The 25,165-nt window shown below is 44.6% G+C and overlaps 1 protein-coding gene across 1 annotated transcript in view; it reads left to right on the top strand.

The window, feature by feature from the left end:
• POLR1A (RNA polymerase I subunit A) overlaps window positions 1-21,106 on the top strand; it is a 42,951-nt gene extending 21,845 nt beyond the window's left edge. Inside the window, exons 21-34 of the mRNA XM_075261228.1 lie at window positions 108-190; window positions 300-465; window positions 3,682-3,900; window positions 5,566-5,780; window positions 6,007-6,174; window positions 6,443-6,578; window positions 9,459-9,616; window positions 10,109-10,235; window positions 12,321-12,428; window positions 13,177-13,488; window positions 14,893-15,093; window positions 16,379-16,496; window positions 16,824-16,988; window positions 20,639-21,106. Of these exons, the coding sequence (XP_075117329.1) occupies window positions 108-190; window positions 300-465; window positions 3,682-3,900; window positions 5,566-5,780; window positions 6,007-6,174; window positions 6,443-6,578; window positions 9,459-9,616; window positions 10,109-10,235; window positions 12,321-12,428; window positions 13,177-13,488; window positions 14,893-15,093; window positions 16,379-16,496; window positions 16,824-16,988; window positions 20,639-20,739 (2,277 nt within the window). The 3' untranslated portion in view covers window positions 20,740-21,106. The remainder of the gene's footprint in view (window positions 1-107; window positions 191-299; window positions 466-3,681; window positions 3,901-5,565; window positions 5,781-6,006; window positions 6,175-6,442; window positions 6,579-9,458; window positions 9,617-10,108; window positions 10,236-12,320; window positions 12,429-13,176; window positions 13,489-14,892; window positions 15,094-16,378; window positions 16,497-16,823; window positions 16,989-20,638) is intronic.
• Window positions 21,107-25,165: the final 4,059 nt, after the last annotated feature.

Below are 25,165 nucleotides of genomic sequence, written 5' to 3'. Positions count from 1 at the left end.
TGACAAGGGCAGTAACCGTTGACTGTGTAACTTACATGGCCCTTCTGTAAGCAGCTGCGGCCATCTTTCTCCTGCCTGAGCCTGTGTATATTATTGCACCTCTTTAGGAGTTCTACTTTCACTGTATGGCTGGCAGAGAAGGTCTGGTGGACACTGCGGTGAAGACGAGTCGTTCCGGGTATCTTCAGAGGTCAGTGGGCAAGTTCTCCATCTCATTTGCTTACTAGTGATTGGTCTAGTCAAAGATCGCTGGCAGAGACGCATATATTGTCTTTAAACCCCTCTTCCTTCTCTTCTAGGTGCGTCATTAAGCATCTGGAGGGGCTGGTGGTTCAGTATGACCTGACAGTGCGTGACAGCGATGGCAGCGTGGTACAGTTCCTGTATGGTGAAGATGGACTGGACGTACCCAAGACCCAATTTCTGCAGCCAAAGCAGTTTCCTTTTATTGCTGAAAACTATGAGGTATGTCCTTCTTAAGTGACTTGTGCTGCTCCTTTTTTTTCTGTATTAATAAACAGATTTCCCAAGGAAGATGACTAAAAGATAATCATGAATGAAATTCATGATTGAAGTGTCACCACTAGAGGGAGCCTACTGCATACTGTCTTATTATAGGGTTCAGTGCACATGCTGTTCACACTTATGTCCCCCTAGTCCAGTCTTTCTCAAAGTGGGCGATAACACCCCCTTGTGGGCGCTGGAGGCCTATAGGGGGGGCAGTAAGGGCACAGAGAAGATTGGGGGGCGTTGAAGCGGTTTAGGGGGGCGATGGCTAATTTAAAGGGATGGTATCATAACAATGATTCTATCTATACTGCTTGTTAATGTGGATTTAAGACTTTTCCTAAATACACTGCTTCAGCAAAACTGCTTTGTTTGTCCACTATCTTACTTTATTCACTTCATTATGGACACTAGCACCTGGCGCCCTGCTCATTGCTGAGGGAGCCACATGACGTAGCTCCCTGCTGTGTGGGGGGAGAGGGGGGGCTGAGTGTACGGAGCCAGCCTGTGTCTGCACCACACATACACATCACCTAGCTCCCTGCTGTGAGATAGAGGGGTGTGTGGAATAAGTGCTGCTTTCTTATATAAAGCAGTCTAAATCCTACTGGGCTAAAGGACCTGGTCTCTCTGTTCACTAGGATAAAGCTTTATTATATAGAGCAGGCTGCTAGTGGGCAGAGGAGCCAGGTCCTTTAGGAAACTCCGTACATTGTACTCCGTAAATTGTACCCTGGATTGTGGTCCATCGTTCAACGATTTTTGATAGCATTCCCATCATCGTATTTGTGTGAACGTGGATTTACTGCTGTGGCAACGTTGCTAACTAAAAAGAGAAATCGGTTGCAGATTACCGAACGCGGTGACTTACGGCTGTTTTTGAGTAAATTCGAGCCTGATATTAACAAACTTGTTAAAAATCATCAAATTCATCCTTCACATTAGATTAGTTTTAAAATTAAAATTGAAATGTTTGTTTTAATAACATGAATAAAAGTTTTCCTAATATTACAAAATGGTGTTTTACATTACCCTCATCAGAAAGTCTTATTTTCACGTGACACACATAATTTAATTATTAACATAATGACTGCAATTGTGATTCTTAAGATGTAGTAAAGTAAAAAAAAATTGGGGGGGGCGCTAGAAAATAATTAATTCTCGAAGTGGGCGGTAGACAAAATAAGTTTGAGAACCTCTGCCCTAGTCGGAGGATAAAGCCAAAAATGTGCTTGTTTACTAAAAAGCTGTCCCCTGTGAAGGTGGATTAACAAATAGGTAGAGAATGTTGGCACAAGACGTGGAAATTCACTGCAAATGTCCTATGTGTGGATGTACAGGGGAGATGGGTGCTGGTTGAGCTTATTGTACATGTCCTCTACCCTGTAGAAGAGACACCTACAATATCCACTAGTGCCTGCTGCTCTTATACTACACACTGCAGCTCGGCCTCCTCAGATTGGCTTCTGTGTATGAGCACAAGCTCCACGCCAGGAGATTTCCCATTAATCCCTAAAAAGTTATTTGAACCCATTCATAGAATGGAATCTATAATGATGGGGCTGTATGAGGCGTACGGTGAGGCAGATATTATCTTTCACATGGAGGTATAATGTATACATATGCCATATGGTCTCCACTGATATGGATGGGGATATTACAAAGTCATGAAATAATCTTTAATCCTGGTATTTATGATGTTTGCTGTGGCCCATGTGTGAAGCTTCTGTGCACTATAACCTTTGGAATCATTGAACGATCCATCCTGAGAGGTGTAAGGTCAGGAACACGGTAGCTCAGTACCAGGTAACCAGGGTTTTCCGACCATTGATTAATAATGATAATGAGTCAGATCCTCCATGTACAAAGTCAATGGTCAGGAGGACAGTCATGCTGGAACAGAAATGGGCCTTCCCTATACTGGTCCCACAAAGACGGAAGGATACAATTGTCATATGATATACTGAAGCATTGAGATTTCCCCTTACCAGAACAAAGGGTGTAGGCTGACCCTTGAAAAAATTACCCCATAGCATTACCCCTCCTCCATCCAGTGACTGCACCAGCAGAATAGTGAGTGCAGCTCTGGAGTATAATACAGGATGTAACTCAGGATCAGTACAGGATAAGTAATGTACTGTATGTACACAGTGACTGCACCAGCAGAATAGTGAGCGCAGCTCTGGAGTATGATACAGGATGTAACTCAGGATCAGTACAGGATAAGTAATGTATGTGCACAGTGACTGTACCAGCAGAAAAGTGAGTGCAGCTCTGGAGTATAATACAGGATGTAACTCAGGATCAGTACAGGATAAGTAATGTATGTACACAGTGACTGCACCAGCAGAATAGTGAACGCAGCTCTGGAGTATAATACAGGATGTAACTCAGGATCAGTACAGGATAAGTAATGTAATGTATGTACACAGTGACTGCACCAGCAGAATAGTGAGCGCAGCTCTGGAGTATAATACAGGATGTAACTCAGGATCAGTACAGGATAAGTAATGTAATGTATGTACACAGTGACTGCACCAGCAGAATAGTGAGCACAACTCTGGAGTATAATACAGGATATAACTCAGGATCAGTACAGGATGTAATGTATGTACACAGTGACTGCACCAGCAGAATAGCGAGTGCAGCTCTGCAGTATAATACAGGATGTAACTCAGGATCAGTACAGGATGTAATGTATGTACACAGTGACTGTACCAGCAGAATCGTGAGCGCAGCTCTGGAGTATAATACAGGGTGTAACTCAGGATCAGTACGGGATAAGTAATGTAATGTATGTACACAGTGACTGTACCAGCAGAATAGTGAGCGCAGCTCTGGAGTATAATACAGGATGTAACTCAGGATCAGTACAGGATAAGTAATGTAATGTATGTACACAGTGACTGTACCAGCAGAATAGTGAGCGCAGCTCTGGGGTATAATAAAGGATCTAACATATTTGCAAGCTGACAGTATATGCTGAATAGTTCTATATAGGGTGGACATAATCTTTAGGTTTTACTTTTATCCTTTGTTCTTTTTTCTACTTTGATGTTGTTGTCTGGTCATGTGATGTTCCTACGTAATGAGGTCCTGGACTTGCTTCTTCCAATACTTATGAACGTTGTTCGGTCTTGTACAGATTGCTGATAATCGTCTTTCCTTTAATAGGTGATCAAACGGTCAAAGCGCTTGGATGAAGTCTTATCTAAAATGGATTCTGAGCAAGCTAGCCAACATAGCTTGTCTATCCGAAAGTGGAGAGCCACCCATCCTACACCTTCCGAAAGGATCGGTGCCTTCCTCATGTACTCCCAAAAGAAGATGCCGGCTTTTAAAGCGCATTTTTCTGAGGAATTGGAAAAAGGGAGGAGCATGGCCGCATGTCGGGTGAGACTGATCTTTGAGATATGTGACCTATAGGCTAGGACTGTGCTTTAACAAATATTAAAATGGTACAGTGTTGGCCAAAAGTATTGGCCCCCCTGCAATTCTGTCAGATAATACTCATGTTCTTCCAGAAAATGATTGCAATCACAAACTCTTTGGCATTAATATCTTCATTTATTTTGCTTGCAATGAAAAAACACAAAAGAGAATGAAAAAAAAGTCAAATCATTGATCATTTTACACAAAACTCCAAAAATGGGCCGGACAAAAGTATTGGCCCCCTCAGCCTAATACTTGGTAGCACAACCTTTAGACACAATAACTGCGAACAACCGCTTCCGGTAACCAGCAATGAGTTTCTTACAAGGCTCTGCTGGAATTTTAGACCATTCTTCTTTGGCAAACTGCTCCAGGTCGTCCCTGAGATGTGAAGGGGGCTTTCTCCAAACTGCAGCAAAGCAACCCCAAAACATCAGGGAACCTCCGCCATGTTTGACTGTAGGGAACGTGTTCTTTTCTTTGAAGGCCTTTTTTTTTCCCTGTAAACTCTATGTTGATGCCTTTTCCTACTTTTGTCTCATCTGACCAGAGAACATTCTTCCAAAACGTTTTTGGCTTTCTCAGGTAAGTTTTGGCAAACTCCAGCCTGGCTTTTTTATGTCTCTGGGTAAGAAGTGGGGTCTTCCTGGGTCTCCTACCATACAGTCCCTTCTCATTCAGACACTGACGGATAGTACGGGGTGACACTGTTGTACCCTCGGACTGCAGAGCGGCTTGAACTTATTTGGATGTTAGTCGAGGTTCTTTATCCACCGTCCGCACAATCTTACGTTGAAATCTCGTCAGTTTTTCTTTTCCGTCCACATCTAGGGAGGTTAGCCACAGTGCCATGGGCTTTAAACTTCTTGATGACATTGCCCACGGTAGACACAGGAACATTCAGGTCTTTGGAGATGGACTTGTAGCCTTGAGATTGCTCATGCTTCCTCACAATTTTGCTTCTCAAGTCCTCAGACAGTTCTTTGGTCTTCTTTCTTTTCTCCATGCTCAATGTCGTACACACAAGGACACAGGACAGAGGTTGAGTCAACTTTTAATCCATTTCAACTGGCTGCAAGTGTGATTTAGTTATTGCCACCACCTGTTATGTGCCTCAGGTAAGTAACAGGTGCTGTTAATTACACAAATTAGAGAAGCATCACATGATTTTTCAAACAGTGCCAATACTTTTGTCCACCCCCTTTTTTATGTTTGGTGTGGAATTATATCCAATTTGGCTTTTTGACAATTCTTTTTGTGGTTTTCCATTGAAGACAAATTAAATAAAGATAATAGTACCAAAGAATTTGTGCTTGCAATCATTCTGGAAGAAAATGAGTATTATCTGACAGAATTGCAGGGGTGCCAATACTTTTGGCCAACACTGTATGTCTGGGATTAGATCAATGGCTGTTTTTTTCCGAAAACATACATTTATTTTTACGACTCTGATTACTCAACTTAACAGTGCTTAGCTGCAATATCACACCCAACCTGTGGGCAAGTGTGGTGCTGTTGTGGGCTGAAAGTAACCATGTTTTAATCCTGCGCAGCCGCTTAAAGGCAAAATCTCCATTTTTTTTTTTTTTCCAAGTAAATATGATTTTTTTTTTTTTTTGTCCCCAGCTTGCGGAGCATTGGAATTCCCTGGACCCAAAGCAGCAGAAGAAATACATAAAGCGGTCGTCTCGCCTGCCTGACCCCTGCCTCTCAGTGCTCCGACCAGATCTCTATTTTGGATCCGTGTCCGAAAAATTTCAAGCCAAAGTCGATGAGTACATTTGGCAACGGGATATGCAGAACAGTTCCAGCTATGAATCTTCCAAGATGTCATCTGAAAGGTGATTGATCGCAACATGTACTTTATATGTGGTGGAATTGGTCCAGGTCAGCGGGTCTCCAAAATTATGTATAAAGACGCCCTCCAGTTTGTACACGCTTTACAGACTATGGAGGTACTCCGCATCAAGCGGGGATAATCTTGTAATATTGCTCCTTGTGAATATTTTGCATATTATGTTATATTACACGTCATTACAGCTGGTTTTTCCCCTTTTTTGGATAAAGTTTAAGGAATTTGCTACAGCTAAAATGGCAAAGGGCTCTGTGTGACCCCGGGGATGCGGTGGGCCTTCTTGCAGCTCAGAGCATCGGAGAACCCTCCACCCAGATGACACTGAACACTTTCCACTTTGCCGGCAGAGGAGAGATGAACGTCACTCTGGGTATTCCCAGGTAAGTGGTCCGATCTGGTTTCTGTCCCATTGATTTGATGCATAGAAGCCTTGGAAAACATAACAGGATCCCATCCCCACTCTCATCAGCTACTCCTATTCCCTGCAGTGGCCACTACAGGAGAAATATAGTATTACATCTGGTTGTGTAAAGGAGCATGATTCCATTATGGCTGATAGTCAGGAGGGAGGAGTCCTAAGCAGGTGACACCTTTCTATCATCATCTTATTTAAACACTTTTTTTTTTATCTTTTCTACTTCTTTTTAGGCTTAGAGAAATTTTATTGATGGCAAGCAGCACTATTAGAACTCCCATGATGAGCGTGCCTGTCCTCCCCACTAAGAAAGCTGTGAAGAAAGTGAAAAAACTGAAGAAGCAGCTGACCCGTGTGTGCGTGGCCGAGGTGAGCAAAATCACGGTCTACTTGTGCTAGGCTGCGGCGATTCTGTCCTCGAATAGGGGCTTACATTGGAGAGAACACTAGTATATAGCTGGTGCAACTATCAGGGAGCCGTTATGTAGCAGAGCTGGGCTTGTCATGTGGCATAAGTAATGTTGAGATTTGGCCCTGACCCCCCCCCCCCCAAAAAAAAAAAAAAAAAAAAAATGTGTGTGTATAAATAATCCTTTAATAGTCCCACAGTGAGGAAATTTCTATATGTTACAGCACAGCAGCATAGTAATACAGATACAGGATAATACACAGTAATATATTACAGGACACACGTATGCTGAGAGGAGAAGATATACTAGGAGTCCATAGCAGCTAAGGAACAGAAGGAAGACTGTCACTGGAATTAACAGCGTAGCCGACCTCTTATGATGAAGGGGAGGGGGAGTTGATTTCTTAAATCTGAGCACTGGTATAGTGCATTGCATAAATGCTAAACTTCTGACCAAAGCCAGCAGGAATTATTGCCGTCTTCCCTCTGCCCTATAAAACAACTGGCTTCAGCAGAGATAACACATCACCCTTGCCCTATAAAACAATTGGCTTCAGTATAGGTCTCCTGCCTCTGCCCTATAAAGCAACTAACTGCAACAGGGGTCTCCTCTCTGTGCTATAAACCTGCAGCAGGAGCCTCCCCCCTTGCCCTATAAACTGTCTGCAGCAGGAACCTCCCCCCTCTATTCTATGAAACAGCAGGAGTTTTCCTTCTCTGCTCTTTCTGACTGAGCATAAAAAGATAGCTCTATCCCCTCAGTCGGTCTATCACCTGAACATCGAACCCCTTTGTTCTCTGCAGATTTTTTTCTACAAGACTGACTGTGTCTGGCTCCTGCAGAGAACGTTGCAGGCTGACTACCTGTGAGGACAGCTACATTTCTAGTCTTGTTCTGGGTTGAGTGTTCCTTTAAGATGGCAGGGTTATAGGGTTATCGCTGTACTTTGGCTACTGGTTACCTATAATTTGGTTGTTATTCTCCCTACACAGACTTATCACATAGTATCTCTGCAAAAAGTGAATCTCTAATGCTGTTTATTTGCCTATAAACCGATAAGATCTCTGTCTGGGCTGTTTGCGTTTCTGCGGCTCCGTCTTCTGTAAGCGGGAAGGAAGTATTTATTAGTCATATATATGCCAGCTAGTAAATTATGTTCAGTGAGAGAGTCGTGAGCAGCCAAACCACAGAGAGAACTCTCTTAAAGAGACACTTCTGTATTCTACAAGATCATACTCGGAGAACACTATATGTACCGTATTTTTCGGACTATAAGACGCACCCAGGTTTTAGAGGAGGAAAATAGGGAAAAAAAAATTTGAAGCAAAAACTGGTAAAATATTTAATATATGGGAGTTGTAGTTTTGCAACAGCTGCAAGGCCACATTGACAGGTGACCCTGCAGCTGTACGGGGATGTATAGGGCGTTTTTTTTGTGGGGCCAGCTGTACTTTTTAGTTATACCATTTTGGGGGATATCTATTGCTTAGATCACCTTGTATTGAAAAAAAACAGGAGGTGATTTAGAACTTTTATTTATTTCATATTTTTAAAGGGTTTTTTTTTTTTTTTTTTTTTACTATTTTATTCCCCCCCCGGGGGCTTGAACCTGCAGTCACTTGATCGAAAGTCCCATAGACGGCAATACAACTGTATTGCCGTCTATGGGACATTCTGTCTATTAGTATTACGGCTGGTCATAGAGACTAGCCGCAATACTAATATAGCCGTGACAGGCCGGGGAGCCTCATTTGGCTCCCGACTCTCACCCGAACAGGTCGGCTCCTGCGATATCGCCGCGCAGGAGCCGGCCTGCAACCTCACAGGTACGGGGCCGGTGGGGACCAGCCCCGGGGGAGAAGGGGCCACGGATACTGACCCGGCATCCGCTGTACTAGAGAGGCGGATGCCGGGGAGGGATAGACGCCGGGGCCTGAGACATCGCTGCCCTGCCCTGCATGAAGCCAGCGGCGGGGGGACGGAGGAGCGGAATAGCAGCATCACTCCTCCCGCTGCTGGCTTCATGCAGGACAGGGCAGCGATGTCTCAGGCCCCGGCACCTGTAATGGCGTCTATCACTTGCCGGCTTCCGCCTCCCTATTACAGCGGGTGCCAGCGCCACCTTCAGACTATAAGACGCACCCTTATTTTCCCCAAAAATTTTGGGGAAAAAAAGTGCGTCTTATAGTCCGAAAAATACGGTACCTGCCTGCCAAGGTCACCCAGACACTGTACTCATTGCCCTTATTGCCATTGCCCTTATCCTTATCCTTCCCCGTATGTTATAACCGCTTGGATTACTGGGAATGTAGAGAATGGTTAACTAAGGAGACCTTGAGTAAATAGCCTGTCTGTAACGTGTACGCTCCATATTTTGTGGACTTTAAAGGGATTTCTAGGACATCGTGCAGGACAGCCACTACACAGTGCACAAAGCAGTCCCATTTCTAATCCATATGCTGTACTCTGGGTAGCTGATCTTAGGGGTGCCACGTGTTGGACCACCAGCAATATTGATGCCCTACCTTTAGGACAGGTCATCAATATCAATCTAGGAAAACCCCTTTAAGATCCATTCCTAGATTAGACAACTTAAAGGGGGTTTCCAGTTAAAGATTGACGGGGGTCCGATACTTGGGCCCTCTGACGATCAGCTGTTTTTAAAGACCACTGCGCTTTACAGAATGGGACTGAGCTGCGTACAGGTCACATGATTGATGAATGTGATATCACATAGTCTGTGAAGCAGAAGCAGCTGTTACAATCTGACACTTCAATCAGTCTTCAGTTTGCTCCCCCTAGTGGCAGCATTAATAGAGAGATATTTTTCCTGTTCTAGGTATTGCACAAGCTAGATGTAGAGGAAACCTTCCACATTGATCAGAAATCCCAAAAATTTCACATCTTTAAAATAAAGTTCCACTTCCTGCCATATGAATACTACCGTCAGGAGAAGTGCTTGCGACCTGAGGAAGTTCTACACTTCATGGAGACCAGGTTTGTTCATCTCACTATATGCTTTATTAGACTTTGAGGACGGCTCCATTTTGTCCTGGGCTTACTGGGGCTTCCTTTGCAGGTTGGCACATGCACACAAGCCCCATATGCCGCAGTCCTATTTACCATCTTCACATAGCTCCTGATATGGCACAGTGGCCAGGCGCCTTATGCTCGGCTTTGTGTATGGCCACCATAAGAAGCCCGATTTTTCCTTGCTGCAGAGATCTGTGGTCTTCAAAGCTTTGCTTTACGGCTATTGCAAAACTACAACTCCTAACAGGACATCTGCAGGTTATGCTAGGAGTTGTAGCTTTGCAACGGGCTAGAGAACACTCCCTATGCATCCACCACCCCATCCGCTCATTGGTCCAGTATATGGACTGCATGGTCGTACTGTAATGCCTGTGGCCACTTTCAGATTCTTCATTGGCCATTATGGGCCATAGGGGGCACTGTACTCAGAAGAGTAACGTATTCATCAATCTGCAGGTTCTTCCGATTTATGTTAGATGCCATCAAAAGGAGAAGCACAAGACTTGCCTTCTATAGTGACGTGACCAGCAGAAAGGCGTTTCAGAAAGATCAGAATGACGACGGAGAAGCAGACGAGTCACAGGTGAGTAACACGGAATGGTGGCAATTCCTCCTGTCCCTCCTATACACATTTATACTAGGCTCAACCTAGCGTGCATGTGTTTTCAATGGGATGGTGATGAAGCTGCTGTCCTCTCTAGACTCTGGAGGCAGCTTACTTCCCAGGGGAACGAAGGGTCGGACAAGAAAGGGGTTACTCATTACTATGATACTAATTGCTGCAGCCTCTTTATTACTTGCCAAGCACAGCGCCATACATTTTTTAGTGGTTGTCCTTGGTATTGCAGCTCAGTCCTCAATCATTTAGATAGACATTCCCCTCCCCCATACACATAAGAAACTGCATGTTCAGCTGACTTTTCTGTTACGTGTATGCGAGACCTAAGAGTAGCCATTACACAGCCCCATGTGTAGAGCAGGGGTAAGCAATATTTGGCAGCATGCATACGTTCCCTGTAGATTTTCTAATATTCAGATTTGTAGCTTGTCCTTCTTCTGACATGATTAATTCCCATATTTGCACTCTCTGACAGCACTGATATTGTCAGACGGTGGTGGGCTACACAGCGATTTTTCGCTGAAGATCGCCCTTTTGCTATATTACATTACAACATAGTGAAGGTAAATGGGGTCACGTTGCAATTCACTTTGCTGTGACAATGACACTATAGTCTCAAGAAATCCAGCAGCAATTGTAGTGTCACCGTTGTGGCAACCTGCGCCAACCCATGATGAAAAGGCTATGTTGCGGGACAGGTGCCCATAGTGACTGTTTTCATACATTTCCTGGAGGGATAACAAAGGAACACAACGTAGTATACATTTATTACTAAAGCTGACATGTTGGGGAACGCTGGCTTGCCTGCTTTAAGGGATTTATGATATGTTAGTTTTACAGCGGGGTCAGGCTAATGAATACTCGCTGCTTTTTGTCCTATACAAACACTTTAATCCTACAAACTTCCCTAATCCTTGTTGTGGTGTAGCACCGGGGTCTGGGCCGGCTGTTTGTTGAATAAGCTTCCTCCGCTTATCACCAGGCTCTTATCTGAGGCTGCCATGACATATAATACAAAGAACCAGTGACTGCGTTCATCCTGCGCCCTCTGTTTACTTGATGCCTTGGCGCCAAGTATGGATACGGCCAGCTTGCTGCTTTCTCGTTTTATTGACCTTCACATTTTAATGAACTGACAATGAAAGATAACAGGCTGCTTATTCAGGTGTCTGCCGCCATGGCCTCCGGCAGAGTCACGTTTATGATAGTGAGATGGTTTGTGTTTTAGTGAATCTCTCTCTAGTTAGATATATAGATATATGCCCCATTCTCCCCAGAGAACAGGAGAACGGCATTAAATTCCCCCTTCGTCCTCTGTGAGGATAAGATACTGGTGCACTTGTCCAATCGATGCTTCATTCACTTCTATGGAGCTTCTGGGACTGCATTTAATGGCAGCCCCATAGAAGTGAATGGTTGTGCTGGTTGGGCATGTGCATTGGTGCTTCATTCACATGGAGGACACAGATATTTTTGGGCTCTGTTCACCTTATCGCTGGGGGTCCTAGCGGTCAGACCCCCATCGATCTGACAGGTATCCTATATCTTGTGGATAGGGAATAGGTGTCTGTAATAACAAAACCCCCTATAGAAAGAACCGTCATAGAAAGGTTTCACCTTCTTCATAATTTTATATCTGATTTGATATACAGTTGATCTTTTCCGCCCTATAGCCAGACAAAGGACCCCACTCCCCTTCCTCTATATTGACACTGACTACTTATCCCCCCCATGGTTGGCATGGAGTGAGCCTCATATCACGCCACTGGGGTCTCGAGAAACTGTACAGGGCAAATGATGGCACACAGGTGGGGTGGGGGGGTTGTCTCAGACCACCTCAGGCTCACTGTAGACTCTGTTGTTAATCTGTAGTCACCGATCACTGCTTTGCCCAGTAGGAGCTGAGAGATGTGACTTACAGTACTGCCTTGGTTAGGACATGTGTAGCTTACACAGCTCTTCTCACAAAGCTCAGAGCGTTGCATTCTGCCCTGTCCATGTCACCTCATACAGTAATAGAGATCATGTCGTCATGTGTTTGCCTATTAGGAGAACGAAGACGGTGAGGCTGCCGAACCAAAAATCGTAGATGCGGATGCCAATGAGGGCGATACCGATGCTACTGATGTAAAAATGAGAAAAAAGCAAGAAGAGGAGGTAAGAATCCTGGTCAAGATGACCCCAGCCAAGTCCATCTCTCTTAAAGGGATTTTTTCCACGCTCATAAAGTGTTGGCGTGTCTCTTAGATAGGCCATCACTTTATGATCAGTGTGGGGTTTGACACCACATTGATCCTAAAAATGAAGGGGCTGCAGGACTGATTCAGTGCTGAGAACCTGTGACTGGTGTTTATCGGGCCACACAGCAGTACCTGTACTTGTACGGTGATGGCCAGGACCGCCGCTGTGCCAGAATAGATTGTGAAGAGGTCACAGTACTGATTCCTTCATTGTTAGAATTGGTTGTGGTCTCAGAGGTCAGAGACCCCACGGGGCCTACAGTGATGGCATACCCTTGCAATGTGCTATCCCTTCCTCTGTAATGTATGGATAAATCTATAACTGGGTGTTTACTGTCCTCTTTATTAGTAGAATGTGTCTGTATGTAATGTGACGGTGTTGCCACGTCTCTTCCTTTGCTCCAGGACCTGTTCTCTAATCCTCACTTTCCGTTTGTATCCGGAATTTCCTTGTTCCTCCATTTTTTCCCCCTTCATTTTGACATAATACATAGACTATTCCCTGCTGAGCTTTCAGACAAATTCCTGTGACTGCTTCAACTCGAAAAACCCATAATGGTAACCCAGAAGGGAAGTTATGGGCAGCTTCTTGTACCACATTCTGTAGACTATAGTATTGGAGCGATACATTTGTTTCCGTGTCTTCATGGTCATTTTTCTGGTAGGTTGACTATGAAAGTGAAGAAGGAGAGGAGGAGGAGGAGGCAGCGGCGGTGAATGGACCCGAGAATGAAGAAGAACAGAATGAGGAGAACCCTTCTGCTGAAAAAGAGCAAGAGGGTGTTGAGGAGGAGGAGGAGGCCTTCCCGATAGAGGACAATCCTGAACCCTTACAAGCGAGATCCTTCAAAACCAAAAATAACCAAACAAACCTAACAAAGGAGGTGCTGACCGAGAACAGGGTAAACCACGTCCTGGGCCTCAATACCCAAATCGAAGACTATTCTTATGACACAGAGAAAAGCTTGTGGTGTGAGGTAAGATCTTGCGGACACTTGTGAAGATTATTGTATATTGGAGCTATCGGAATAGCAGATCCTGAACATGGCCAGAAGAATGGAGTCTTGTGTCTTGGCCATGGTCAGTGCACTTTCCTGGTATGTGTCCCGTTTTTGGAGATAATTTCGGCACCGATATTTACCCACTGTCAGAAGGGCGGGGCCTTACAACCTAAGCATGAATGTTGGGCTGTGAGGAACGCTCCCCCGACAGTACAAGGCTATGGAAGAATACTATCAGGGGTTCCTTACAGCCCAGAGATATCTGTAAGGCCCACCCTTCTGACAGTGGGGACATATCGGTGCTGAAAATTGGCATTGATATCTCTAGCATAGGGGTGCATACTGGGAAAGCAGACAGTGTGCTGAAGACGTGAAACAGTCCCTTTACACTTTCTGACAACTTTTGATTTTCTGCCAGTATTTGTGTCATTATTATATTTTGTAATCTACTTTATTTGGTGTCCTATGATCATGAGGTTCTCATCTTTCATATGATACTGTTGCTGTTCTACCTGTGTGATTTACAGACATCACTGGTAGAAAACAGTCGAGATTGGGATATTTCTAGCTGCAGCTGTGTATGAATATCCCAATCCCAACTGTGTTTTCAAGCAGTGATATCTCTGCAAATCTTCTGTATAGAACTGCATCCTTATTGAGAATCTCCTCTTTCATATGACACCTAACGCAAGTTTGTCATTTTTCTAAAACCTGAGATATAGCCATTTGAAGTGACCCTCACAGCCCGTACATTACACAATGAGTAGCAGGGAACAGCTGTCAATAGAGGAGCAAGGGAAATAGAATAAAAGTTCAGGATTTCACAGAAAGGAGCCAATCTTTGTATTTTATAAAATTTAAGATTGGTTAATAAATCTGCCCTATGATGTGCAACAGAGGAGTAGAGAGGAGGTTGGTGCTCTGCATGGGAGCACATAACTTCACAATAAAGCTCCGTAACATTACACTACACACAGACTCCATTTTCAAATGAAGGTCCTTATTTTGTCACACATAGTGGTCTGTGAAGATGAGCAGGCCGAGCGTGTACGTGTAAAGTCTAAAAGGGTCCTAGGAACAGTAAATGTGCAGTAATGGAGCGGTACCCCTATCCCCTGTCGGTCATTTGAGGACTCCCATTCACCTTACTCCAGATAGTCGTAGTCTCTTCCTGATGGGATTTACATTTCTCTTCATTCATTTTATTTTAGTTGACAGACTTCAACTATTAACACTTCTAGTCCTGAAAGCATTCTTGCATCGCAGCGTTTTCCACACCTGCCTAAAACTTTTGCGCAATACTGTATGGCGAGCCATCATTATAGGCTGCATTACTGTATGTCTATTGCTATGTGTAATGTGCTGACTCCTCCTCTACAGATCACATTGAAGCTGCCGCTCATGAAGGTCCACTTCGATCTCTCATCTCTCATCTCCTCCATGGCACACAACGTTGTTATTCACGAGACCCGAGGAATAACCCGCTGCCTCCTCAACGAAACCACAAATCAAAACGGAGAGAAGGAGCTGGTCATGAACACAGAGGGCATCAACCTCCAGGAAATGTTTAACTACGCAGATGTAAGTCCATGTAACCGAGGTCTCCTCCATTACATGTTATCTACTGTATAGGCAAACTAGGCCCTTGTCTGGGGCACAACAGGTAGTAGGGAAGCTGTAGCAACACAAGTGCGTGATCAAGAGAACCTGATGGCCGTCCTGACATGCCAGGTTAAATAAACACTTACAGTCACATGAAATTAGAATCCTGGGTTGTGTCGTTCCTCTTTTATTCCTCCGAGAAACGTATAAATAAGTAGATGTGTTTCCATTTGACAAAGTCAATTCAGTACTCGCATCGTCACAATGGGGGAATTTTACTATTCTCGCTATACCAGAGAACTGGTGTAGATGAGAATAGTTGTGGCACGTCTTTGTCTCGAGGTCTTATTTTACTTTTACTTACACCAGAAGACCAGCCTGAGTTATAGAGGAATTCTACACCACCACGTTCTGCCTGGCACATGGGAGTGCGGCGCCAAGCCTCTTAATACTTCAGGCACATCTTACGTCAGTTGGGGCCATTATTAAGACTGGTGTACAGAATGCTAGTCTCAATAAATGCCCATGGTGCAGGGATACATCCTACTAGTGGTAATCAGTTCATACATTTCCAAGAGGAATAACAGAGGAACGACACAATGTAGTGTTATAGGAAAAGAGGCTTTGGAATGGTTTTTCATGAGAATACAGTTATATACTATAACGGAGATTTTAGGACTGGTATATGACCCTTTGTAAGTGCAGGGGGCGCTGTGTATGCTATATATAGGTGTTTTGGGGGTGCAGATTTACAACAGGAGCGGTGAGCATATGACTGTGAGGGCACTGCTTATAGTAGTCAGATGACATCTGCGCTTCTATGTGGCCCTGTCTGCTCGTGTGGTCTTCTATTGCGATCCACCCCACTTCTAACCACAGGGTCGATAAGGAGAACAATAGAGAAAAGTCCCTGGCCGCGTTCCGCTGAACAAAACAATGGATTTCCCAACGTGTGAATGAGACATTGTGTTGGCTGCTGACATTGGGTCGGTTTCCTCAGTTACTCATTGATGTACGGCGGGCTCGTCGCCAGCGGCGTCTGCAAAGTCTATGAGATGAGTCAATAATACTTGAGTCTCTTTATACAAGCGAAATGGATATTATTCCAGCAGAGTGAGATATGCCAATATGTATCCAAGTGTAAAATCCTGAGCGTATATTCAGGGCGCTGGATACGGGCGACATAAGTGCCGTTGGCTTCAGTTCATACCAATGCTGTAGGATCCATCATTCTCATCAATGTACCTGCGATCCCTTCCCACAGGTCCTGAACCTAAAGCGCCTGTATACAAATGATATCCATGCAATGGCCAACACGTACGGCATAGAAGCTGCGGTCAGGGTGGTGCAGAAGGAGATTAAAGACGTGTTTGCTGTATATGGTAAGGATCGCCACGTCATGGAAGAATAAGCAGATATTCTTAAAAACTTCCTACCGCTTTGTGTTTACCGCTCCTGTGCAGACCTAAGCATCTCCTTGATAACAGACTACAAACACAAACTCTGTGTGGTCTGATCCTGGTGTAGGAGACGCTGATCTTAAGATTCTTCCCAAGGTGTTCATTGATTTTTGGTAACAAAGGCGGCAAGAGGGCAGATTGAAGCAAGTCAGACTACACAGATTTTGGTTGTAGTCTGTTATCATGGAGATGCATAGGAGCAGCATAGAAAAAATCTATAGATTCTAACTATCCCATCATTTTTTCCAGGTATTGAAGTAGACCCCCGCCATCTCTCCCTAGTATCAGACTACATGTGCTTTGAGGGAACTTACCGGCCTCTCAGTCGCTTCGGGATTCAGTCCAACTCGTCTCCTTTCCAGCAAATGACCTTTGAGACCAGCTACAAGTTCTTAAAGGATGCTACATTGAGTGGTAAGTAGTCTAGAACAGGAACGCGGGGATGTCACGGGTCGTGGTGCTACGAGAGGCGTGGTCATCACCTCGGTCTCCATTATTGTGTCCAGTCTCCTATTGAGTTGTGATACGGACTACAAGTCTCATTGTTCAGTGATCGCTCCCGGCATCAAAAGTGATGACCTTTCTCCATACCAGTTTGTACCCCACTGGCAGCTCTTGTAGTAGTCTGTGCCAGCCTAGCTGGGTAACATGGAGGACTGGGCATATACTTAGTACATACACATGGCGGTAGTATTACGTTATAGGGGATGGTAAAGATGTGACCTTTTAAGGGGACCCCCTGATTCTGAAATTAAGGGGTCCCCATTCACAGGCTGTACATAGCAGCAAACCAGTTCAGCTCTGCTACATCTTTGTATTGGTAGTATACTCCAAGCCTCATTGCATTGTGAGGTAGTACAGTATAGATCATATATTTACCTGCTATCTGACATTCCATACATGTCCATACTTTCTATACATTCCTTACGAGATCATGAGACGCTTTGTCTTCAGCTGCTGGGACGTCACATGACCCGCTCCCCGCAGAGATACTAGTGTCTCTGCTATTTAAAGACCCGGTCTTCTGTTTCACCATAAAAGGCTGAGTGTGTATGCGGCTTAGTCTGTGTATATAGAGGCCGTGGCTCCTGTATGTGATGGATATACAGCTCTGTTCACACTTTTAGTGTCGGTGGAGATAGTTGTGTTTAGTCCACAGCCAAGGTCATAAGAGCTAAAGGCCTGTTTACATGGACAGACTTTTTGTCATCTGCCATTCGTACACACAAGTTGATGTGGAACAGAGACCTGGAAGGAACGGTCATCTGGTTGACTATCTCCACACGTGAATAGGCCTTAAAGGGATTTTCCAACAAATGTTATATAATGGGTAAAAGTCCTCTGTTCCCTGTGCTGATCCCGATTGACACTGTTCGGGCTCTGCTTCCTGGTCTCCTCTTGACAGACAAGAAATGCCCAATCATTGGCAGGGTGGGGTCACCTCGGTGGCCAGTGATTGGCCGAGCAGGCACTTCCTGAGAATTGAAAAGGTCCATAAAGTCAATACCAGCCGGGCATTGATATTGTTTTATTAACCCATTATCAGGGGGGAACACCCCTTTAACGGTAGTAGATCAGTTGGCGAGGAATGGTCCTAAATGGACGCTGGGAGCCAAATGTATATCTAATGTTATGCCTAGCGCAGGTCATAAGGGGGCGGTGCATGGCAACCATTCAGAAAACATGAAGACAATGTCAGTGTCATGCAACTCCCTTGAAGATCTGCTCTAGTCTTTAGCTTTGTCTGGCATGCTCCTTTAAGGAGGTATTAGGATGTAAAGGGAACCTCTCATGGTGATATGGGGCACTAAACCACCCCCAGGTCCTTATGGATTTATTGTCCAAATAGCCCCGTTGTAAAGGCCTCCATGTCTGTACTAAATATATAAAAGTTTTACACTCTCCGTACTGCTGTGTTCCCCATTTTGGTGCAGTTCTTTACTGAAGCTAGAGGCGTACACTTCAGCTCAAGTGCGCGTGCGCCAGATCTCAGGTAGCCTGCTCTGGCGTTTCACCAGCTCTCAAGCTGTCCTGCTGCTGAACTTGTTCCTCACGCTGTGCCTGTAATTGTTCTGGCATCCTAGCAGCTCGCTGGGACACCATATAATGAGCGTGTTGTTGGCATGATTATCTACTTGTTTCGGCAGCTGTCAAGCCGGGCTGCGACTGAACTCATTCGTCGCACTGTGCCTGTGATTGTTCCGGCATCTCAGCAGCTCGCTGGGAAGCCATATAATGAGCCTGTTGTTGGCGTTGATAATCCGCCTGCTCCAGCATTTCGGCAGTTGTCAAACTGGCCTGCTGCTAAATTTGTCCCTTGCACTGTGTCTGTGATTGTTCCGGCAGCTCGCTGGGACTCCATATAATGAGTTTGTTGTTGGCGCCGATGATCCCCCTTATCTCCGCTTGAGGAGAAATCTGTGACTTCTGGCTACCTTCATAGCTGTTGTTGTTTTAGAATTTTGTGACAAATTAGATTTTCTTTTTCCCGGCGTGTTTAAAAGTAGCAAACTGCCAATCTGGATTAAAGGTGTTTTCCCATCCAATGTGTCAGTATGTTGCCTGGAGCTGATGAGATAATATGCAAATGCATGTACACAATGGACTGAGGGTTAGCTGAGTGTTTACACAGAGAGATAACATCCCTGGCTGAGATAAGCTGCTGCAGGAGCAGCATAATATAGTATGTGAACATAAATTCATAACAGTCGTGAAGCCATGTCATTTACTGGGATAAAAAGTAGCCTATGTTTTAATCGAGGTTACAATCTATCTATGTGCCAAATTTCATTAAAATCCGTTCAGCCGTTTTTGAGTGATTGAGGGACAAACATCCAAACACACAAACTTTTACATTTATAATAGTAGGATAGCACAGGGCACATAGCAAGTACATGACATAAGAGATGTTAACTATATCCGATTCTGGAAAAGCTGGGTGAAAACCACATGTCAGAGTCATCTACATGACATTTGAGCTTTGCTAACACATTTACTAAGAGATATTGGTAAAAGAGGAAACAGAATTATATTTCTGGGACAGGGAAAGCTGGGTGCCTGCCATATTAGAGAGCTGAGTAGGACTTCTGGCTACTGGTGACGTGTTAGTATTTCTGTGTCGCATCGGTGTGGTCATGTTGCTTTGTTTTAGTCAGCCATTTCCTCTTTCTTCTCATACGCTTATTTTATAAGCATCACATGACCTCGCGCCTCTTCATCCGATTTCCTGGGCTAAGCCTCCGATTCCTTTCCTCCACAGTGTTTGGCATTTGTAAGCTTCTCCCACAAATCTAGGTTTACTTCTGAAAGCGAACCGACTGCTAGTCTAATTTAGGAAAAGCCAACCCAGCTCTAATGGTGGACACCACCCAGCTTTCCCAGACTCCAGAATGAAAAACCTGCTTAGTTATTAAACGATCCATAACAGACTTTTCTATGGCTATGTACCAAGGTGTTGGGAGAGGTGGGAGCTGTCGTGGCTGACTTTGCTTACCACCCAGCTTTTACAGAAACTGATAATACTAGGATTTCTGAATACTAAATTGGCTGTGTAGAGGGGTCGCCCTTTAAAGGGGGTTTTCTGGGCTTATAAGATTGATGACGAATCCTTTGTAAAAGTCCTCACTAGAACATGGACAGACACCAGGGACCCGCACTGACCCTCTGTTTTAAGAGACCATATTGTTCAGTTGTGAAGTGTTGTGGCCCTTTTACTGGAACCACCAGCGCCGTACCTTGTATAGTGTCTGTGCTTGGTATTGCATCTCAGCCCATTCACTTGAATAGGTCATGTGACCGATTAAACATGACATCACATGACCTGTAAAGCACAGAGAGCTTACAAACAGCTGATCTGCATGGGTTTTGGGTGTCATCACCTACGTTTTGGAGTCCATATCCCCAGCAAACAGTCTTTGTTTGTCATTGCCACATCTGGCTGTTAGAGATGAGCAAGTACTATTCGAAACTCTTATGTAATGTACATAGATCCATTATGTTACTTAGTCCTGCTACATGGATACAGTTTTGTTTTGTCTAATACAAGGATTGTTGTGTATTAACAGGTGCAAAGGACAATCTTCAGTCACCCTCCGCATGCCTCGTGGTTGGAAAAGTTGTAAAAGGGGGCACTGGATTGTTTGACCTTAAACAGCCGATGAAATAACCCTCAAGGACTCGCACTCAGAGGCCCGGCTTGGTGCCAGATACTTAATGTAACACACAGTGCCTTACACAGCAGCGGCGGAGCCATGCCAAGACATCAACAGCTTTTGTGTCGTCCCAGACTCATCACCCAGCAGCTGAATTCAGCAGGGAACGGACCCGGCGCTCTCCTACAAACACAACGGAAATGATTAACTGGCGCCTTTACAGCTGCTGCCTGGCGTCACCCACGGCTGTGTTTAGTAGCGGTTGGAATTTACTGACAACCACTTTAAGTAACCATCTTGTGTAAATGTTTACAGATGTAAAATGAGCAAGTGTAGCTATGTAATAAAGTATATTGTGAAAACTGCGCCCCAATGTGTGTGTTAGGGATCATTCACCCTCGTAAAAAGTGATGGTGAAACGTTCTGCAATTTTCTAATATACTGTTATTCCGATACGGATATAAATATCTACAGACACCGTGGAGTGCAGGAATTCTCAAACATTCGGACTTGGCCTCAACATTCAGTGTGTTGTGATGCTGGAGCCACTCCAGGAAACAAATACTACTATAGAGTGCCAAACAAATACCATGGTGGTGTACACATAATATAGTACACATAATACCACCATAATATAGTACACATAATACCGCCATAGTATAGTACACATAATACCGCCATAGTATAGTACAAATACCACCATAATATAGTACACATACTACTGTACCGTACACATACTACCATAATATAGTACACACAATACCACTGTACTGTACACATACCACCATAGTATAGTACACATAATACCACCATAGTATAGTACACAATACCACTGTACTATACACATAATACCACCATAGTATAGTACACATAATACCACCATAGTATAGTACACATAATACTGCCATAGTATAGTACACATAATACCACCATAGTATAGTACACAATACCACTGTACTATACACATAATACCGCCATAGTATAGTACAAATACCACCATAATATAGTACACATACTACCATAATATAGTACACATAATACCACTGTACTGTACACATAAGGGCTCGTTCACATCTGCGCCCGGTCTCCATCCATACAGGTTTCCGCTTCCTGCACAAAACAGAGCAGGAGACGGAAAGCTGCAGGACTCTTTCATACCCAATCATTTGAATGGGTTTGAAAGGTGTCTGGCTGTGAGCGCCGGGGTGCGTTTTATGCGCTCCATGGCAAAAGTTTTTTTTTTTTTTTAAACTGGACACAGAGTTGGACATGCAGTACTCTGTCCGGTTTAAAAAAAAAAACTGTTTTGCCGTGGAGAGCATAAAACGCTCACCGGCGCTCACGGCCGGACTCGGCATGACAGGTTTCCGTCTTCTGCATGTAGTGCTTTCTAGTGATCTGAATTCTGCACAGTCCCCAATGCAGGGACATCGGACCCTCCCTGTGGATCACAGGCGCACAGGTAAGCACACAACTGTGAACGCAGCTCTGGATACTAATTCAGGAATTGTACTGTAATGTATTTACAGAGTTACCTGGCAGAACGCTCAGAGTTATTGTCCCTGTAGTGCAGCTAAGGTGTGTAATATCCTCCTAAATCACACATTTAACACAATTTTCTGCTCCATGGACTCTAAGCACTGACCTGACCCATAAATAACATTGTCATTAGGATATAATGTAACAAGTGACTTATTACATTGTTTACTGAACACAGAGCTGTAATTTGTTGAAGGTCAGTAAGATAGTGATCACGTCCAATGTTATGGATTGTAGTGAACTGCTTACACTGCTGTCCTTTATCTAGTCAGCTGCCATGTATACATGTGAGATGGAAGATAACCTGTTTTAGAATTTATTTTTTTTTAGTTTTCCTCTCTGCAGTTCCTAATTTTTACTTCTCCCCGAGCTAGTGGTTGGCGACCAGCTGCTATGAGGTCTCCCATACACTGCACACAGAGGGAAAAGAAGACCTTGCTCTTCTGTCTATGACATAGACTTCAAGGCAGCAGCATGGAGGACATTATATATCAGTAATGCACAGTGTGGCAGTAAATATCTAGCATTGGGTGAGGCTGTAAAGCACTTGGTGTAATGGCAGTGTGTCTTTCTTTCATTGCAGTGGCTCCTTCCTCCTCCTGACCCCCTTTTGAAACTTTTGAGAGTAACAAGGTATACATCCTTACCATTTTTGTATCCCCCTTTGTCACGCCCCACTTCCCTGTGTTCTGCACTGGACATTATGGTGTGTGTTTATATTCACCTGGTATGTTCCTTTAACTAGGGGTACTAGTCAAAAACATGAACGCTTTTACCCTTAGGATACAGCTACACTCAGTGGCATAACTACCGCCATAGCAGCGGAGGCAGCTGCCACAGGACCCGGGACATTAGGGGCCCATTGACAGTCGCTACTGTTGCTATCATTATACTCAGGGGTCTTTTCGGACTGGGGGGGGCCATGTCAAAAGTTCGCCACGGGGCACCGCCATTCCTAGTTACGCCACTGGCTACACTCTTCCGTCACACATTTTAGAAAGACTTGCTGATACATGGAAGATTCACCCATGACTCAGTTGAGGTCAGTAAGATGAAGGTCACACCCAATATAAACTGTTACAGTGAACTGTCTGCTCCGCCGTTGTTTATACAAACTATTATATGTGTGATTCAAGGTTACATTTAGGAGACCATCTAATGAATATGATCCTTGGAAGTTTATTGCATAATGTTACTGAGTCTTAAGAAATAGAAGACATAGGCTGAAGCATAAGACTGTCAGGTAGAGTCATCAGACGTTGTACAGTAATATAGAAGACTCTACCTAAACTACAAAGTAACAGTCCACAAGTCTGCTGACTGTTTCCAATAACAAGCAGCAGAATTGTGAATGCAGCTCTGGACTGTAGTATAGGATTGTTGTAAGATAAGTGACCACATGCATAGTGACAACAGACCAAAACCTATTTCTCCCGCGTCACCTTCGTGTCTTCATCCAAAAGTCTTCATCCTCTCTCCCGTTTGGCCACAGGAAAATGGCTGACGGACATATGCAATCGGCGCTTTTGGATGAAGGTGGCGCGGGAGAAGAGGTGGTCCGGAGAAGAAGACGGAGGTGTCCTGGAGAGTTTTCGCACAGGAGAACACCCCTAGTGATGTCTGAAACTCATTTACATATGGAAGAAAGAAGATGTTTCTCAGGAACGGCGGTGCAGATCAGAAAAATAAAAGCAAGAGAAGAATAGCCTTTTCTAATGATAGAATCCCTATAAAAAGGGCGGAGCTTGGCCGCACTACGTAATGGCCGCTTGATCCCGGAGCTCCGACACAAGCCCGCATCGTACACCAGCTCAGGGAGCCCACACAGCCTTCACTGCTCCGCGCACAGCACCGCAGCCTGTCGGAATACACCCGGCACCCGTCATGACCAGGAGGAAATCGGGGAAGCCCGATATCACGCTGATATCGGACTTCACAGTTCAGCCACCACGCGCCTCTGGCGCGCAAGATGGCGCCTCCTCACCGCACTCAAAGAGAGATGTCCCAGCCACTACACAACCGCAGCCCCAGACCCCACAACGGCTGCCCATACCTCCGATGCTTGACTCACAGAGGAAACACAAAAGGGAGTTAGCCCTCTCACCACTGTCGTCCCCATCTGCAAAGGAACCTGTGAGTAAGAAGAGCCAGCAGGCTCCAACAAGTAGAAATAACTCCAGCAGCAGCATGTGCAGTTCAGACAGCAGCTCTGCTATCACTGTGTATGAGCAGGAGCCCTGTTTAACCCCTGATGTCCCAGCTTCAGAGCGCTCTATACAAGTTATGCTAACCACTTTACAAGCTAATATCTGTGCTAACTTTAATTCTGCAATAGCTAATCTGCAATCCACTATTGGTGACCTAGGTGATCGCACATCTCATCTGGAAAACAAAATGTCTGAAGTCGCACAGTCACATAATGAGCTAGTATCTGCATTTAATGAAGCTGATGTGGAAATACAACGCCTGAGAGACAAGGTTACGGACCTGGAAGACAGGTCACGTCATAACAACATAAAGATTAGAGGCGTATCAGAAGATGTGGCACCTAATGATATCTCCAACTATCTAACAGCCATGTTTAAATCCCTATCACCCACCTCTTCTGACCTGGATCTCACTATTGATAGAGCGCACCGCATACCAAAAGCTAGAAATGCGCCCGAAAAAGCCCCTAGAGACATTCTCGCTAAAATTCACTTCTACTGTACAAAAGAAACTTTACTACTGGAAGCCAGAAAGAAAGGCTCATTACCTAATCCATATTCTAATATCAAGCTGTTTCCTGACCTGTCCGCAGCAACGTTACAAGCTCGCAGGGCATTTAGCCAAGTCACAGCAACTCTACGCACTAACAACATCAAATACAAATGGGGCTTTCCAACCAAATTAATTATCACC

Source organism: Leptodactylus fuscus, chromosome 1 (assembly GCF_031893055.1).
Source record: "Leptodactylus fuscus isolate aLepFus1 chromosome 1, aLepFus1.hap2, whole genome shotgun sequence".
Taxonomy (NCBI): Eukaryota; Metazoa; Chordata; class Amphibia; order Anura; family Leptodactylidae; genus Leptodactylus; species Leptodactylus fuscus.
The sequence above is the reverse complement of the archived record's forward strand: the minus strand, read 5'-3'. Positions and strand labels throughout refer to the sequence as shown.